The sequence below is a fragment of the Opisthocomus hoazin genome, chromosome 7 (assembly GCF_030867145.1).
Source record: "Opisthocomus hoazin isolate bOpiHoa1 chromosome 7, bOpiHoa1.hap1, whole genome shotgun sequence".
Classification (NCBI taxonomy): Eukaryota; Metazoa; Chordata; class Aves; order Opisthocomiformes; family Opisthocomidae; genus Opisthocomus; species Opisthocomus hoazin.
Genome location: NC_134420.1, coordinates 16,186,216 through 16,205,114, shown reverse-complemented (window position 1 = coordinate 16,205,114; position 18,899 = coordinate 16,186,216). Strand labels below are relative to the sequence as shown.

Below are 18,899 nucleotides of genomic sequence, written 5' to 3'. Positions count from 1 at the left end.
TGACCGTGAAGAACATTGTGCATGGAGCTGTGCCCACATGATTTACGTTACTGCCAATTGCCCTCATCCTATTAGTTTATTCTTGGAGGCTGTCTGGCAGTCACAAGTAACGGCAGCCCCCCCAGCGCTGTCTGTGCACTGCTAAAGCCAGCCCCGCATGGAGCCTTCCTTTGCAATACAGTCTTCATGTCAGTAGATGATGGGGTCTGGATTCATTAGATGCATCAAACTGAGATGGGGGCAGAAACCTTCCTGTTGATGGGGGCAAAACAGCCAAGCAGACTTTCCAGTTGGACAGTACTCAGCTTAGCTCACCACAGCAGAGAGACCAAGAGAAGAGTGATGCTCTGGAGAACGAGACCAATGTTGTTTGCCCAGCAGTGTAGCTTCAGAGAGATATTATACCATCGAATGAAGGCTCCTCAAATGTTACACCTCGGGCCTCCCATCAATCCCCGTGCATGAAGATGCCCTGGCAAAAGGAGAATTCCTCCACCCCAGTCCACTGTAGTTTCTCAGAACCTCCCCTGGACTGCCTGAATTGGCAAGTGAAACAACAGGCTAGACTGATCACCTATTTGATCTAGAAAAGCAATTCTTGTAGCCCTCAGGAGAGGTGCTACACAGACACACCTGTATATAGCTGCTTATGTGACCCTCAGAAATAAATATAGCTCCAGAACATGAAAAATAAGATGTGATTGCCCCTGAACTTGGGTAAGGCAATACTAGAAGTTACCAGTTTTCTGCGAGCCCCTTGATGCACAACAGCCATCTCCATCAGAATAAGCAAGGACTCAGCAGTTCGCGTCTAAAGGCGCAAGCTGTGTTTGTATTACCCTGCCTCCTCGCAATACTCCTGAGCGTGGCTGTCTCCCTGTGTCCGAGGCTGGTGATCACTGGCCGCTTTTCCCCTTGGCTGTTTTCAGGAAGCCCTGCAGGAAGGACCGGAGGTTCAACACACAAGTTCACCAAAGTGCATCCCATGCGCATGGGATGTTAAAGAGCAAGACGCTGAAGTCTTAGGGGAGGGAAAGCTGTGGTAATTTTCACTTCCAAAGAAGAGGAGAAGCAGCGCTAACACAGCTGCCACAGGGACCCGTGGCATCTTTACTGTGCAGTGCCATCTGCACCTGGACTGTGGTAAGAAAAAACAAAAGTGTGCTGGGAGAATGCGAGAAGACAGAAGATCTCCATTCAGGCCCAGCATGCAAGACCAAAGCCCCTGGACCTCATCTCAAAGGAGCCTGCAGACTTCAGAGCGACAGAGGAGGGGAGCAGGCAGAAAGGACAGCAGGTCCCCAGCCCGCACCCCAGCAGGGCAGCGCTCCCGCCCCAAGGCCGCGGCCACGGCCGCACCTGAGGAGCGGCGCGCGCAGAGGAGGCAGCTTTGCGCGGGAACGTGGCTCCCCCGCAGCCGGCCCCCGTCGGCAAGGGGCGGCTGACAGCCGGGGCGAGGCCGGTACGCCGCCGCGGGCAGGCAGGGACCGCCGCAGCGGGCAGAGCCCTCCCGCCACCCGCGCCCCTCTGCCCCCAGCCGCAGGGAGGGGCGGGGGAAGCCGGTGAGGTGAGGGTGAAGGCCCCGCCGGGGCCCTTCGCTGGGGCGGCCGCTCCCCAGCACCTCGCCCCCCCGGGTCCTCGCCGGCTCCCCGCCACCGGCCGGGACTCCTGAGGGGGTCCTGCCCGGCGGGCTGGGCGCCAGCGGCCGCACAAAACAGCGGGGAGCAGCCGCCCGGGCGAGGGGACGCGTCTCCAGGGGCAACATGCCCTCAGCCCGCCTCGCCGCTCCCGGAGACCGCCCGCCCGGGGAGCCCCTCACGCCGCTTACCTGAACCGGCGAAAGGCGAGCGGAGCGGAGCGGGCCCCTGCGGCCGCCCGGCCCGGGGGAGCGGAGCCGTCGTTCGCGCCGCAGGCGGCCCCGACCCGGAAATGAGCGGGACGGCGGGCGGCCGTGCGGCAGGGCTGCCCGGGCCGCCGGGCTGCCCGGGCCGCCCCCCGCCCCTCGGGACGGGCAGCGCCGGGCCCCGCTCACAGCCGCCTCCCCGGCAGAGCCGCGGGCATCGCCCGGGCCGGGGTGCGGAAGAAAGATCAACTCCAGCGATTAACGGGGACGGGCGCCAGCCCCGCCGGCGGGACCGGGGAGCCGCGCACGGCTCCGGGCGCTTCCCCCGAGCGGGCCGGCTGCCCCAGCTGGAGAGGGACCAGCGAGGACCTCGGTGGCCTAAACAGCCGCACGACAGGCAGTGCCGCCTCTTCCAGCGGCTGGCAAACAACCCCTTTCCTCAGGAGATGCCCCCGGACCGAATGATTTGTCGCGAATCCGTGCACAGGCACCAAGCACCTGCAGCTCCCACGGGAGGATGCTTCGTTCCTCCTGGGAACCAGGTCTGATCTACCCAGAAGCCCCACCGAAACAGAGACTAAAATCATTTGGGGTGTTTTGGCTCAAAGAAATGCAAAATCCACCATTTTTCACCTCGAGGTCACTCCCCCATTCATCGCATGCTGATGCCCCTTTACCTTGAGGGGATTTTGAACGGGATGAACTGGATAGGGCTCAGCAAACCAAACGCCCGTTGTACGGTGCATTCAAAAATATTTAGTAAATCTTTAAATGGCAAGGCAAGCAACCTACCACAGCCAGGTAAATATATTGAGAAAGTTTTTATTAGAAGGTATATTTTTGCCACAATAAATAGTTACATTTTCTTCAGCAAAACATTAGAAAAAAGAAACAGAAGAAAAAATGCATCAACAATTTAATACTGAACTGTTCAAGTGACTGTGAACACTACTTAGTGACATTGCCATGTAAATACATAACTTGTGTATGCTATTGCTGGTCTAGTTGCTGCTCTGACATCAGTCATTTCCACAGGATCTCCACGTGCGTCGTGTGCTCAAGGGTCTTCTCAAACTCGGTAACAGCAGCAGAGTCCCAGGACACATTTAGCTCAAAGACCTGCTTTAGACGCTGTTTTCAAGAGCAAGAGAAAACCCAGGAAGAAAAAGGTTTTTATTTCAAAGTTACATTTCCAAGTCTTCTGTTTGGAACTGCACGTTTCCCCTCCCTGCGCAGGAATGCTGATGTGGATCCACACAGTGAGATGGATGCGGTTAGAGACTGTCCCAGTGGAGCTGCCTGCAGACTGGAAACAGCCATGCCCCACCGGCAGGCAAGGGCAAGGAGGGAGAGGAGAACACGTACTGCTGTGTTCAGAAAGGCAGACGCTGCAGGGACCCAAAGGGCAGGCAGGCCAGAGCCCACTGTGAAGGCACAGGGCATGTTTGGCACAAAGAAACCGGCTGATGTGGCAGCCAGGTGAGGTGGTCCATTCTCTCATTGATGTAAGGGGAAGAAGGAAACAAAGATTGGGAAAAAACCAAAACAAACCATGGGCAAGGCCCTCTAACTTTGGCAACACTCATCCCTGCTACCTACCACATCAAGCATGTGTTTAGCAGAAGTGGACCCCTAAGAGAAACACATAGACAGAGTTTCTGCTGTTTCTCCAGGAACCACTTTGGCAAAAGTGAGAGCTGTCCTCTCAGAGGAAGGAGTGAATTACTAGATTAAAGAAGGACAAAAATGCTGGGGAACACACAATAAGTACTAGGGACACCCCAGTGCTGGCAGACAGCAGATCCTCTTTTCCTCTCTGGTCCGAGTGTTGCAGATACACAGCCCTCCATGAAGTCATGAGAAAACAATTCCTAGGTCCTATAGACAGCAGTCAGAAGTGAAATATTTTCTCCTATCCCTTGAAAATCAGCTTGCAACAGTATTAACAGTAGGGCAGGCAGCAAGCAAACCCAACATACCACATGCATCGTGGCTCACAGAGCCTGCCATAGATATGGACTGTTGTGCACAACATAAAACAACTCTGTGGTGTTATACAGGCTAGGGGCTGGTTAGGTGCGCAAGAAGTTAATCTCAGCCTTGTTAGAAGCAGCAAGCAGTATCTGTGTCACAGGAAGGAGGAAAAAAAAGTGGAGTCCTGAATGCACAAACCCTTTATGTGAAACACTGGAAATAGCAAGGGTTGGGACTCTTGTAGAGTTCAAGTGAATGCTATAAGGACAATTGGACATAGACTGCAAGGTGACCTTTTGGTCTAGCAACCTGACCCCTCAACCACCATCTACTGGACTGGAGAGCAGACAGGCCCCGGCAGCTCCCTGCTGGGTGGCCCAGCCACACATTTTGCTGAAGAAGGGACTGACTGCTACAGATGATTACCTTGTTCCTATGAACTTGACAAGTGTAGATTAATCAGCATTTGCTGCCCACACAATAATGCATGCTATGAGGTACACATAGAACAAAAGCTTGAAGAATTCCAGTTAGCACTATTACAACAAATCCCTCCAGGTCCAACCCAGAGCCTAACCAGAGGTTTCCAGGGATTTCAAAGTAGAGTCTGATCTAGATAAGGCAGCACTGTATAACAAAAAGCTACTCTTCAAAAGCAGCCACTGCCCTTTTTCTGCATCACTGGGCTAGATCTTCCCTACTTTCTTCGTCCTTCGCAATCTGTGATGAACGAGCAGCAACAATTTCAAGCAAATGCATGAAACTTCTCAAGGAAGAGGAGGGTAGTTTGGGGTATTTTTGACAGATCTGCAGTTCTTTTATCAGACCTTAAATCTGTAAAGCCAACAAGCTATCACACAACAGCCACTGCATCACTTGGGGAATAAACACAGGCAAAGAAAGCGTTAATAGGTAGTGGTGCTTTCCCAGTATCCGCTCACACCCTGCAGATTAGCATAGGGAAAACAGGAGTTTCCTCCCTGAAGAGTGAGACCTTTATATTAAAAGCCATGCTTTGGTTTGTGGTTACAGTTTGAAGTGTACAAAAGCTTCTATTTGAGAGGTTAATACAATAAAATAAACAACAGCAGAGGTGAAACGCAGAATGAAACTTAGGCCTTTTACCAGGCACAGCGGTTAGTCTGTTGAAATGCATGGACCAGAACCAGCAAGCCTTCTACATCAGAGCCCTGGAAGACAGCGGCACCAGCCCAGCCAGTTCTGATGCAAGAGGAGAACAGAGGAGATCCAGGGGATAAGGGTGCCAAGCTGCAATTTCTTAGCACACTCTGTTGCCAAGAGAATTCTATTTCATAGTTTAGTGGTTTATGTAATCGCTCAGTGGTTTTACCAGTCCAGGAAGAAGGGATTAAGGAACAACAGTTGCATCATTTTCTCCACCCGTATATTAACACAAACAAGGCAGAGTCAAAAGGACAGCAGCTTCTAAGCACAAGATTTTCCTCATCCAGCTTTGCCCCTCACAGATGTTTTGCTTCTGGATGAAATGCCCTCATTTCTTGCCACTAAATATCTATATGGTCTTGCCAATTGCTCAGTGTGCTTTAGAGGAAAGATACAGATTTGGCAAACCAAGCAGCTGTGCATGTGCCATTCCCCCAGAAAAGGTAGCCCAAAGCAGTGGAAGAAAAGAAATGCCACAGCAAAGCACAAAATAAAAACCTTTTCTCAATTCCAATTTCCATCAAATTCACTCTGCTCCCACAACTGACAGCAGCTTATTGCTGGTTTACTTCGATTAGTTATACCCGTCTAGCAGAAGGCTTTTTTGGCAGGCTTTAGACAATCACAAGATTGATCTGTTCCATAATCCAATATTCCAAATCTGGTTTCAGAATCCTCTAGTTTTTTCCTCTTCCTGTAGCGACTTCCCTGTTCCCTAATTGCACTAGCTATTAAGACTAAATCTGACTGCATAAGTGCAGGCCCACCTCATAAGCTATGCAGGCCCTTGTGTTACATAGGTAGGTTACATCCAGGAAGAGCAGCAGAGGGTGATACTCTTAAGTTGTAAGTTCATATTTGCACTGGGATCTCGCAGACAGTTGGTTAGCACCACAGCTGCCCCGTCTATTGCCTCACAGCTCGCAATGGCCACTGCAGGGAAGTCCTGATGCTTATCAGTCTCCACCAAACACTCAAACCCATACCCAGTGCACAATTGTGCTGATAGGAAAAAGCACCCACCACCTCACCCACACTGCTCGTGCAGATGCAGTCAAGCAGATTCGCTACTTTCTCCAGCTATTAGCAGAACTTCTGGGGTTATTTTCCCTTTCTAAATCAAAGCAGCAAAAAGAGTCTATTATAAATCACTATTCCACCTATAGGCTACATAATCAACTTCAGATACCCTTTCCTGCTACCCAGCAAAGACAGCATATGTTTGCTTTGGCCAGTTGCATCCTGTTTGTGCTAGGAGAGGTAGAAGACGCCTCATGCAGCTAGGCATGCTGCAGAAGAGAGATACCAGGAGCTGGTTTCGTGTCATAGTGCAAGGAGTCAAGCTTAAGTACGTGCAATCCCCACAGGAAGCCACGTCTCACCCTGTGAAGAACAGACCTCACACTTCTGCACAGCAAATCACGACCAGACCACCACTGAGAAGGTAGTACCTTACACGGCAGAGTCCTGCCCTGTTACAGACCCACATCTTTTAAGGGACGAGACAAACATAGCCGGTTACAAGCAGGCTGCATGTGCACCAATATCCCCAATTTCACCTCCACTTCTCATCCTCCTGCTATTGCCAGCTGCAGAGCTGTACCTGCAAGCCACAACGGGAGGCAGGCAAGCTGCAAGGCTGGTATAGCTACAAGTCTACATTCTTCTCACTCCAAAGCCTCAATGTCCAAACTCTGAGCAAAAGGTAGAGCCAAGCCCCAGTCTGGCAGGAGATCCCTTCTGTATCACCAACTTCTGATTTCCTTCAGTTGTATGGTCCCTTAAGGGGCAAAGCCTGAGCCCTGGTGACAGGCAGCCACTTCCCCAGCACTTGCTGTGACACTCCACCACAAGCCTCTCAAAAATAACATGCCCTGCACAATCTCACCTTCCTACAAGCACTTCACATTGCTTCAGCTGCTAAGCTGATCTTGAGACAGTCAGGCTGAGCTTTTCCAGGACAACCCCACACTAATTCCATTCACAGTGACAGGAATGGGGCCTCAAATTCAATGTTTCCCTGGAAAAAAAAAATCTGTCAAAATTACTTCTTTAAACTAAGCTCAATGACTGACCTAACACTCAGAATTCAAGCTGCAGAAGTTCCATGAAGACAAAAATCAAAAAGGGAGAGACCATGACAACATGAACCGGGGTAAATACCCAACTTTTCTCCATTTTTGCAGTCCCAGGACAGTCTGCAGCAGGGCCAGTGCTGGCTTCCAGTGGGGATGCAATTAAGGGGCAGAGGAAAGAACATGACTTCAGTAAAGAAGAAAGTCAAGAGAAGATTTGGAAGCCATGAGAAAAACTGATTTGGCAAGAGGCTACTTCATCTTTCAGTAGCACAAAGAGCTAAGGGATGTCAGATAATTTAGGAAAAAAACTGACTCCTGCTCTAAGCAGCAAAGGAAGCTAGAAGCTGTATGAACTTGAGAGCGTCACCTACATCCTGATTATTTGGCAGTAAAAAACCAATAGCAATTCAAAGTGCATTATTTGGCAGAGCCCAGCTGGGTCAGCATCAGCCTGGCCACAGGCAACATCCAGGCCTCAACACAAGTCTAGAACAAGGTATCAGCCCATGTGTGCCTTTGAACACAGACATCCCTTGCCTGGCCCAACAGGCAACAAATGGCTACAGTCAATTCCACCAGTCTCCATCCCAGGGAAATCCCTTCTGCAGCATATTCATGAGCACAGGGCAGTGCTGCTGCTGAGGGATGAGACTGGTCCCACCCTACATCTGCTCCCCTTCCCACCCACCCTCATCTTCTCATTGCAGCAGGCTCAGAAGAGTGGCAGGTACTCTTTTGCACAGTCTAGAGGTGGAAGCTTTATCTGAAACCCTTCCCGGGGGAAGAGGGAGGCCTGCATGTCCACGTTGATGCAGAGTAAGCCCAGCATGAGCTGGCGTTGGTACTCCTCCCACTTCATCATGACATCAGACAGGGAACGGTTGCTTCTCATCCACATAGGCAGTGCTTCGCCACAAGCTGGTGCAGAAGAAATTGGCAGGCTCTGTGGCCCTCCAAGCTCGAGGTGATAGTAAAGCCTGAAAGGCAAACACAAGCAAAGACTCAGTACATGGCAAGACTTGAGCAGGTCACCAGACCAGAACCACAGAGCTATTTTGTGCTACCCCTGACTGCATGATCTTAGCCAGAAGTCTCCGTGTGTCCGTTTTCCACCCATCACATCTCTTGATTATTCAGACCACGAGCTCTTGTGGGTAAGAATCATCCCCTTGTACTAGGATCTGCATCACAGCTGGGACCCTCTGCCTACTACTGTAATACAGTTTCCTATCCTCATCCAAGCATCATAGTCTTGCCTCAGCCTCAAGCCATGGCATATTGCAGGGAGTTCCATTCAGAAGCACAGGCACAGAGACCCAAAGCACTCTGCCTCATCTGGAAACCCTCTGGTGTTTTCTGGCCACCCTAGTGCCTCCCCCACCCTAAACCAGGCCTAGATCTCAATGCAGAAAAGGTCATCTGAATGCAAGTACCCCTTAGAAGGAACTTTTAGGGGATCCTCGGCCAGCAAATGCCACACAGACAAGCACTTCTGTCTTCTACAGGGAGAAAAGAATAAGCTAGCATACTGTTTTAGACCTACATCTTCTGCGCTACTGTTATAGCCACAGCTTCATTACAGGGTCTGTCCTGTAGTAGGAAGAAGGAAGGAGACTCTGTGCTGAGTCTATCCCAACCATTAATGAAACCAAGAGACCATGGACCAGATTTGCGTTTTAGGTTGTGTAGCAAATCCTTCTGGTCAGTTTGTGCCTTACTTACTCTGTACCAATGGAGTAGAGTCTGCAGAAGTCAAAAGGTGGAAGGGGAAAATGGAGGGCTCCTCCAGTACAATGCTGTGGAGGAAAGCAGCTATACCTGGCTGAAAGATGGCTGCCCAGTTTCTTCTTGGCTTTCTTCACAAGATAGTTGCAGATTTCAGTCATCTGCTCCCTCATCCATCTAATATCCTCAGGGATATCTGGGAGCCATTCCAGCAACCTGGGAAGAGAGAGAAGATAAGCTCAGGAAGTGTGGGCTGGATGAGTGGTCGGTGAGGTGCATTGAGAACTGACTGAATGGCAGAACTCAGAGGGCTGGCATCAGCGGCGCTGAGTCTAATTGGAGGCTGGTAACAAGTGGCGTCCCCCAGGGGTCAGTACTGGGCCCAGTCTTGTTTAACTTCTTCATCAACGACCTGGATGAAGAGTTAGAATGTACCCTCAGCAAGTTTGCTGATGACACAACACTGGGAGGACTGGTGGATACACCGGAAGGCTGTGCTGCCATTCAGCATGACCTGGACAGGCTGGAGAGTTGGGCAGAGAGGAACCTGATGAAATTCAACAAGGGCAAGTGCAGGGTCCTGCACCTGGGGAGGAACAACCCCATGCATCAGTAGAGGCTTGGGGCGGACCTGCTGGCAAGCAGCTCTGTGGAGAGGGACCTGGGAGTCCTGGTGGACGACAGGTAGACCATGAGCCAGCAGTGTGCCCTGGCTGCCAAGAAGGCCAATGGGATCCTGGGATGTATTAGGAGGAGTGTGGCCAGCAGGTTGAGGGAGGATCTCCTTCCCCTCTACATTGCCCTAGTGAGGCCTCAGCTGGAGTACTGTGTCCAGTTCTGGGCTCCCCAGTTCAAGAAAGATGAGGAGCTACTGGAGAGAGTCCAGCGGAGGGCTACAAGGATGGTGAGGGGACTGGAGCATCTCTCCTACGAGGAGAGGCTGAGGGAACTGGGCTTGTTCAGCCTGAAGAAGAGAAGGCTAATAGGGGACATTATAAATGCTTATAAATATCTGAAGGGTGGGTGTCAGGAGGATGGGGCCAAACACTTTTCAGTGGTGTCCAGCGACAGGACAAGGGGCAAGGGGCACAAACTGAAGCATAGGAAGTTCCGTCTGAACATGAGGAAGAACTTCACTCTGAGGGTGATGGAGCCCTGGAACAGGCTGCCCAGGGAGGCAGTGGAGTCTCCTTCTCTGGAGATATTCAAGACCCACCTGGACGCGGTCCTGTGCAGCCTGCTGTAGGTGACCCTGCTTTGGCAGGAGGGTTGGACTAGATGACCCACAGAGGTCCCTTCCAACCCCCACCATTCTGTGATTCTGTGACAACCACTAGTTGGGCCACCACAAAGGACAAGATGGAAATTATGCCAGTTTTGCCTCCTGTCAATGGTTACTTTTTATTTTTAGTGACAAATGCAGTAACAGCAATTTACACTACCATTCACAGAACTAAGGGGGAGAAGCTATGAAGGATGAGAACAGCCCAGGAACTTATTCTTTACATCTCGTGTCTGCACTTTCCATATTTTTCATCCATTTTCAGATTTAAAAAGTGTTTTCCCCCAAGCTTTTCTATCACAAACTATCTCCTTCCAGAAACTTTCCATAGGGTGCTTTGTACTAAGAATAAGTCTGACAGACCTGTCTTCCCAGCCGTGTAAGTGTAGAGCTGGAAATGGCTGGGACTATTCTAACCCTTGCTCCAGAGAGGAGCCAACTCTTGTGTGGTTCCTGCTTTCATCCCTGCATTCTCAGTTCACAAGTCTCTCTTCCAGGTTCCAAAATTTATCATTATTTTCTAGGGCAAGTTCCAGCACACAGTCATCTTCCTTCAGGCTGGAATTATTGGCTGCAGCTAAATGACAGATGAAGGTAGGAAGTTTTTTGGTTTTGTGGTTTGTGTTTTTTTTTTCCCCCCTCCTCTGTATGTCTGGTAAGTGACAGGAACTCTTTCCTCTTAGAGAGGATTCCACTCTCTGTCCATTCATGCTCCACCAGCTACGTTGAACACTTAGTTGCACTGGGAAGAAAACCACTGAGGGAACCAGTCACAGGCCTACCTGACAGTGAAGGAAATTGCAGACTCCAGAGGCAGCATATAGGGGATCATCATTGCCGTGGCCACACGTATAGGCAGCATGTTGGTAATACCAGTCAAGAAACCTCTCCTTTCAGTGCAAGCCTCCAGAAGAGCTGAAGACAGAAGAGAACACGGCTGAATCCCCACAATGGGACTATCCCTTGCCATACCCCAGAAGCTACCCAGCCTGATGTCTCCCCTCTCCACCTTCCACTTCTTAAGGAAGTCTTGCTCAGGGTAGTACTTCTCTGAGCACAGCTGAGGCCAGCAGCTTTTAGCTTTATCAAAGGAGTGAGCATCAAGATCCCCTCCCCTCCTTACCATGCAGAACGCTGTCAAATGAGTCACCCCCTCCCAATTCAGCCTCCACAAGGTAAGGTAAGGTACTTCATCTAAGAGTCCCCGACTCCCATCTACTCATCAGTGGGTGCCAGTTCAATGCCTGGGTACAGCCAAGATACTCGAGATAGCTCGCACCCAGAAGGGGCTAGCCTGGAAAGCTGTTGCTCAGCCTCATCTGCCCATGGCACTGCTCACACAGAGGCACAGAGACTGGGGCTGCTTGCTTGCCAAGCCCAGCCACAAGCAATACCCACAATCCAATATTCCTCTGAAGAGGACCAGGCAGCACAGGAAGATTGCGTGGACGCTCTCCCTTTGTATCATACCTTGGTTCAGTCTGGGAGGTAAGTGTTCAAAGATGTGCTCTTCAACAACAGCAAGGGCAGTATTGTCCTCTAGTTGGTCCTCAGCTTCTGTTTCTTCCTCGGTTTTCTGTTCTGGTGAGGCTTCTATGGCAAGGAGAGGAGGGGCAGGACTTGGACGATGGAGGAGACCTGAGAACAGAAGTTATACCATAAGCATGACACGAACTGTCTGCCCTGCCTGGCCTTTAGAGTGTCAGCCCTCACTTCACCCTAACCCCCCTCAGACAGACAGAAATCATATCCAGCCCCTTTAGCTTATATCTGTTGTAATGCTTACCACAATGACTTAGAAACCTAGCTGCTTTAAGATCATCCTCCTCCTTCCCCACCAGAAATTCTAACTTTTCCCCTTCAAGTATTGCAGGGTGCTGTTTGACAGTGTTTTGTTAATATAATCTGCCAGTCACCAATCTTGTAGTTGAGGTTTCCCTCCCACAGCTTAATCCACAGACACAGCTGCATGACTGCTCTTATCCCAGTAAGGTACACAACATAGGGCAAACAAATGTGCTCGATCTGCTATAAATTGACACCAGGTGGCATCAAACACACACTCCACCTGCTACAGCAGCTGGAGGAAAGAAAGTCCAGCGGTTGCAAGTAGAAGAGAGTGAAACAGTGGTGTCAAACTGCCAGGCGCTGGGGGCTGCTGAGGGCATGCCTGCACTCTGCGCTGCTGCGCCACGTTAGACATACCCTAGCTGCACATAAAAAGGAGCAAGGTATCTGCAGGAGGTCCAAGTGGCACTGGTGCCTAACAACTGTTTTGGTGTAGTACTGAGCACATGGTAAGTGGCTTCAACATTTCAGTTGTGATATCAGAGCAGTGGCTTTGTCAGTGTCATTAAAATCCTTCTACATCGCACTGGAAAGATGTCCACTCTACCTCTGCTTCCTGAAGTGCTAAAATAGACTTATTAATTTAAATTCTGTACTCCGATATCTGAGGCACAGCTCAGTTTTGCCCTTCCACCTTTCATATGCACCACTGGCTATCCTCAAAGCCAAGCCAACAAGTCTGGCACAGCAGAGGCAAGTCAGTACACCCTATGAACACACGCCTTACCATTCTTCTTCAGGAAGTGCAGCGCATCCCGATAGCCCTGCTTGCACATATCCCGCAGCACCTGTGGGCAGAGGAAGGCAAGAGCAAGTCATTTGGAGATTGTCTGGCTGAGCCTAAACAAACACCCAGCTCAATTTTGGCTTTAGAAGAATTCTCCTGACTCCTGAGCTACCCCAACAACAAGTCTCGTCCTTGTCAGCCCTTCCCAGTTTTTGAGCAGGAATTGGAGGTATAACATGAATACACTAGATATGGGAATCACAGGATAAACCAGACTGGGAGGGACATCGGGAATCCTACCTAAGCACAGGCTTAACAATTGCAGCCACCTCATTTCCCCATCTAGAGCTGATGCTGCTGCGGGCAGCCTTCAGCAAGTCACTCTGACAAGCAGCCCAAAATACTTCCCAGCAGATACCAGGAAGGGCCACTGCATTTGCGGATAAAGCCAGCTAAGACTAGAGAGAGGGGGCAGGGAAAACCTTGTCCGAGTAATTCAGCACATGAATGCTTATTATGCCGAAATGCCAGGGCTATATGAGGCTGAGTTTGCTCAGCAGCATGCAAAACTATTTGCAGTGCCACCTGCTCTGCTAGCACTTTTTAGGAGACAGTCACTGGCTTCACGCTAGCAGCTCCATCCTGACCTTAAAAAAACTCAAGAGCATGTTGGTTCCAATAGCTGATACAGCCTTGTTTACAAGCAAACCTGACTTCCTGGCAAATGCCACTCTAGAGAGCCACATGGGAGTACAGTCCAAGCAACTGCTACCACCTACATTCCAGATCTCCCAGTACCAAAAGAAAATCCAGCAAACTACACAACCTCATGCAGATGGCCAAGGTTCACCAAGTCACTGGGTTGATAATGTCAAGGTTAAAAAACAAACAAACGAGACAGAAAATTAATAGTGTCTGGAATCTTCTTCTGTTAAAGTGCACAGTATAGCCAGTGCCTATCTACTGTCCCAAAGTTGTGGTGCTGCCAGGAAACTCACCTGCGGCTCTGGAGGAAACAGGGCCTTTGAGAGGCGGTAGAGGTTGCGAAGGTTGAACTGGATGCTTGTATTGGTGACTCTCAGCTCATGCATGTTTGTGGAACTGTCCCGTGGACAGATATCACTTTCTCCTGAGAATGGAGACACTGTGATTGTGTTCTTCAGCTCGTATCGTGGCAAGTTGTCAGAAATCCCTCCATCAACGTATCTCTGAAATCAAGATAAACGAAGCACTCTTCACTCTCATAACTGATCAAGCAGCTTTTTTAATCTGTGTCCCTATTGATATTTGCACCATCAACTTGGCAAGAGAATGGAGTACATCCACCAGCACTGGAGGAGTCAAAACCAGCAATAGCACAGCCATGCTGTTTATAATATCCTTTTGCTATGTGCCTTTCTTCCTATGGTCAAGTGTGTTGGTCACAAGTGTTCAATGAGAAAGGCATATTCACTGGTGTGACTGCTGATTTACATCTCCTATGGGGTTTGACTGCTGTTCAATTAAATAACACAACACAACAACGACCACCTGCAAAGCAAATTAGCACTGATCTAAGCTGTCACACTGTGACATTGTGCCACTTTTCGCTTGTGTTTAAAGCAAGTAAGCTCAGACACGGGTCCCCACTGGTGGACTAAGAGTTAAACTAAGAGTAAAACCAGCTGATTTGTTGCTAGCAGGCTTATCAAGCAGCAGTCCCAACACATGCATACACATTTGGAATCTACTTGCTGTGGTGTGATAATAGCATACAAGGGACTTGGGTTTTGCTCCTTATCAGAGTGTTCTGTACATATGTACCATAAGTACATTTGCACTACCCTTGCAGGAAGGACAACCCCAGCAGCATGTACTCAATTCAAAGCGTTCTTTGAACCACTATAACTGCATGAGGAGCTGAGCAAGACAATCTCTATCACAGGCCTTTGTCAGAGCAAGCAACAAGAATAAGATAAAAGGAAGGGGATGTCGGTCAAGTCGAAAGAGCAGGAAGTTTGAGAGCTTTGCAGTCCTGCTGATCTTGTATCACAGTTGGTCCTGCCATTTGCTGCCTGGAACTCTTCCCTTTGGGCAGGTTCAAACGCAAGTCATCATCAGGAGCTACACAGCACTGTAAACAGAAGCTGTAACACCTTTCATCTATGCTGGGTGAGGAGCTGAGCTGACAGAAGCTGAACCCAGGCAGAGCATGGAAATGCTGATCGGAAGAGGAACTACTCCATTCTGTGTCATGCTTTGCCTTGTCTTGCAGGCAGACTGACCACCAGCATCGGTGTTTAGCTGCACAATGCCTAGAAAAGTGCCAGCTGTTTTGCCTGGAGGGTGCTTTGCACTTTGTTCTCTCTCGCCCTGGATGGCACACAGGCAGACACCTCTTCTTTTCCTCTGAGCCTGAGGAACAGTTCACAGGCTTTCGGGCTGAAAGCAATCAAATTCAGCTCTCATCAAGGCAACAGGGTCAGGAAGGACTGCACAGTGGGTTTCTTGGGGGCAAACTAAACCTTGGGGCTATCTCTGCTTACAGCCTACAGGTTCAAGGGATTACAGCTGTAGGCTACAGCAGCACTAACTCATAGCACAGGTCATTTCATCCTCCTGTCAGGCATTGTTCACCAGACACAGTATCAAGACAGACATGGTTAGTGACTCCTGCACCATCTGAGCGCAGGCAGTGAAGAAAGTGGAAGGATGGGATAGATTAAACTCAAGAAAAAGTACACCCTGTTGGAAACAGGAACACTCAGCTTGCTTACAGGATGCTTTCTAGACAACAGAGGCGCCAAAAAAATCAACTGAATCCTCGCTCCCTTTTAAAGTGGGCGTCAGTCTTCCCTAAGCCAAAAGCAACCATAGTAAACTGTCACTGTCATCATCTCCCCAAAGCTGCTCCACTGAAAGCCAGACGAGGCACAGCTAGAGCTGGAGATGCCTGGCTGACTCCCTCTGCAAGGATGAGACCATGACAGGCTGAGTGGGAAGAGGACAGAGCAAAGCAGGCAGCACAGTGCCAGACACCCACTTTGTTTCAAAAAGATGGAGTTGTGGTTTGGTGACTTAGCTAAGACAACACTGGTTTTGCGGTAAGGATGCAGAAACACACGTCTCCCTGAGGGTGGCAGCATGAGTGAACGGATGCCATCAGAAACAAGGCTTAACTACAGTAAGGCTGACCAGGCAAAGCCTTCTCACTGCATGGAAATTTAGGAATACACATGCAGACCCGCGCTCTGGTCCACCATTCCCCAACCAACGCCGATCATCATTCCTTACTCAAGATCAGCTGCCACTTCTCTGGGTTTGCCTGAACCTCCAGCAACCCAAGAGTAATGACTCCACAACCTCCTGCAAAGCCCCTAACAGTGGGGAGCCACGGGCTGGAGCCCTCAGCTGCCTGCAGGCATCAGCAGCAGCTTTTGGGGAAGGTTCATGGACTGGAGTTAACTTTGGGGTGCCCAGTTTCATTCCCTCATGTTCTCCCCTTCACTCATTTGAACTGACAACTAGCTTTTTGACCCTCATTAGGGGCCTAACAATGTGCCACAGACAGTTCACAGCTAGCGCATGTGTTGACAGGTCAGTTATTGACCCCTTCATTTCTTGGTATTTGAGAATTCTTTTTTCCCCTCCCCCCACCCATCTTCATCACCCACTCCATGGGCTACCACACCTCAGAGAAGTGAACACTGCAATAATATTAAGAGGAAGACAGAATACGAATTTTACACCTTGCACACAATTATACTGCCTTTTGGTCCTCATGCCAGGCCTGACAGCTTGTCCTGTGGCAAATACAGTCATCATCACAGCTAGGAACCACGTAGTACCATTTCAAAGCCTTTTCCCAGGCTCACACCACAACCCAATTTAACCTCTCACCAGTCCCCTTTCAGAGACTGAGAGCCATGATTTTCTGGGGGAGAGGTAGGAACTAATTTCCTCATCTCGGATATTCCCTCCCCACCTTTCCCCATGAGGAATCTTGACAGAAGTCATCCCTCCGTGTGCCAGGGCAGCTGCACATTCCAGAAACTCTGATGTTGTACAGGGTTTTGGAATTTTGAGGTTTTGCCTGATCCACACTGACCTCAACTAGCCCCAAAGAGGTGTCAGGCAAGAGCCACTGTTATGCTCCCTTCAGCTGTGGGACAAAAGCCCTGCCTGCAGCTATTGAGCAAATACCAAATCATTACTGATTCTGTCACTTCTCTGAATGCCTGGATGTTGGACATTTCTTCTAGGTCATTTCCCTGCCCAACATGCTTGCAAAAGACAAAACCAGCCAAGTTGTATACTATGGAGGAACAAAACCGACCGCACTTTTAGGATACAGGTAGCAGTGGGAGTAGATTCGGTGCTGTTCTCTGACATGCTGAGCCATCTTGGTCAGGTCACTTATGGGAAACCAGGCCACACATACATTAATAGCAGCTCTCCCTTTTGACTACTAAGTTTGCAAGCAAACTGCCTTTTAATATGCACATTAGCCTGCATAGCATAAGGTGAGTCCAAGCTCAGCTGAGGCCCTTAAGCATGACTCCAGTATTCAGACATGCTCCAGCTCTGTGCAGCTTTCAGATGTTTTCATTTCTAACATGCAAACACAGAAAGCAGAAACTACTCTGGACAGGAAGTTAAAGAAAGCTCTAGCAGGCAGAAGACATTCTCAGTGGAAGGACAGGAAGAACTCCATGAAAAAGAGTCCTGGTATCAGCACCACTAGCTAAAACCCCACAGAAAGTAACAGGCATATGGGAGAGGAACTACATGCATAATTTCTATCCTGGACCCAAGTTCTTTCCACTTGCAGAGGGTTGGAGCCTCAGCAATGAAGACCATTGTATGAAGCAGTCAGGAGAACCATCTGCTAAGTCAGCCAGCACTTGCCCAGATTGCTATATGCTACCATCATGTTAAATCCTCTAGTCTTTGGGACATTTATAGCCAACTGCAGGCAGCAGTGGAAAGAAGTCACATCCACTGTCGGAAGTTGTTTATTTGGGAATCTCTCGTACTTCTTCAGGCTATTTGCTGCCAACAGACAGGCAATAAGACTGACAAAATTGAGTACCAGCATTTCTGCCTTCTTATTCATTAGTTTTAATGAAGGAGCATCTTAGAGCCTTTCTTACCACTCCACGCAAGGTCGGAGGTATCAGCCCACAGTAGACAGGGATAAAGGTGCTGCAGACACAGGCCTGAGGGAGAAAGAGACACAGAATGTAAAAAGCAGATCAAAGCCTACTGAATCCATTACTCAGAACACCACAGTGGCATGTACTGACGATTACACACCATTACTAAGGATATCTGGAGACCAAGGCATGCAGTTCCTGCCTAGCCCTCTACAGTAAGTTTCTGTTCACCTGGATCAGCTCCTCCTTGGAATTGAAGTCTGACAGTATCACGTTTTCTCCATCAGAGACCCGCGTCAGGGAAATACCCAAGCGTCCCGCTGCAACCTCATGCCCATTCTCTGGCACAGTCTTGGACAGACACATCCGAATGATCTTCACCAAGTTGAAAGATGGGTGGAGCGGGCCCAAGAACCTCTTCCGGGCTTCTTTTGACACTCGAATAATGCTGGCCCCAGCCTCACCTGACATGAGAGAAAGAAAAACGTACCATGAAATCCTAGCAAAACTAGCCTTCTCCTTTACGAAATAAGGTACAGAAAAGCCTAATTCACAGCTTTATGTAGAAGTTTCTCCACACTGGCTGACACACAACTCAAGACGAGAGGCTGTTATGGGCAGTGTTATAAAAATCATGGAAGTTTACTGTCTTGGACCTCATTGCAAAGAGCTACCCTCACCTTATGTGTGTTTTATAAAGTCAAGGAAGATGCCATGCACCTGGCTAAAGCCTCACACTTTTTCTGTAGATCCTGTTTCACTGGCCAATGCAGGGCTGGTAAAAACACAGACTAACAAAGAAAACAAGGAAGATGCTTTAACAGTTTTGAGCTTATGGCTAAATCCATTTCAAAACACCTTCCACAAACTTTTCTAGTAAGCATCTTTTTTCTGACAGAAAAAAAGTCATCTGCCCGTCAGCAAAAGTGACAGTAAACAGGAATGTTGATGCTTTCCAGCTGAGCAATCCCAGCTCTGCTGTGAACACCAGCTGCATCTCAGGTGAGCAAGACTGACACTATCTTCCATTAGGGAATCAATGACTTGGTATCATCTGCAGTGCCTTTGGTGTCCCATCCCTTCCGTGTCTGATTCTGCAGCA

At 49.4% G+C, this 18,899-nt stretch overlaps 3 protein-coding genes across 7 annotated transcripts in view; 1 reads left to right on the top strand and 2 right to left on the bottom strand.

The window, feature by feature from the left end:
• CRACR2B (calcium release activated channel regulator 2B) overlaps window positions 1–1,918 on the bottom strand; it is a 48,482-nt gene extending 46,564 nt beyond the window's left edge. For 2 of the 5 annotated variants that reach the window (XM_075426220.1, XM_075426224.1), the window contains exons 1-2: window positions 1,829–1,918; window positions 840–935 (exon numbers count right to left, since the gene is read on the bottom strand). The gene's annotated coding sequence lies outside the window, so the exon portion shown is untranslated. Of the gene's footprint in view, window positions 1–839; window positions 936–1,828 lie in introns of those variants that run through there. The other 3 variants (XM_075426221.1, XM_075426223.1, XM_075426225.1) reach the window with 3 other exon arrangements.
• Window positions 1–18,899, top strand: part of SLC25A22 (solute carrier family 25 member 22) — a 184,882-nt gene that overhangs the window by 57,018 nt on the left and 108,965 nt on the right. The window lies entirely within an intron of this gene.
• The window catches only part of PNPLA2 (patatin like domain 2, triacylglycerol lipase), a 32,553-nt gene continuing 16,303 nt past the window's right edge, over window positions 2,650–18,899 (bottom strand). Inside the window, exons 2-9 of the mRNA XM_075427496.1 lie at window positions 18,029–18,261; window positions 17,795–17,860; window positions 13,661–13,870; window positions 12,663–12,723; window positions 11,558–11,725; window positions 10,870–11,002; window positions 8,899–9,021; window positions 2,650–8,057 (exon numbers count right to left, since the gene is read on the bottom strand). Of these exons, the coding sequence (XP_075283611.1) occupies window positions 7,793–8,057; window positions 8,899–9,021; window positions 10,870–11,002; window positions 11,558–11,725; window positions 12,663–12,723; window positions 13,661–13,870; window positions 17,795–17,860; window positions 18,029–18,261 (1,259 nt within the window). The 3' untranslated portion in view covers window positions 2,650–7,792. The remainder of the gene's footprint in view (window positions 8,058–8,898; window positions 9,022–10,869; window positions 11,003–11,557; window positions 11,726–12,662; window positions 12,724–13,660; window positions 13,871–17,794; window positions 17,861–18,028; window positions 18,262–18,899) is intronic.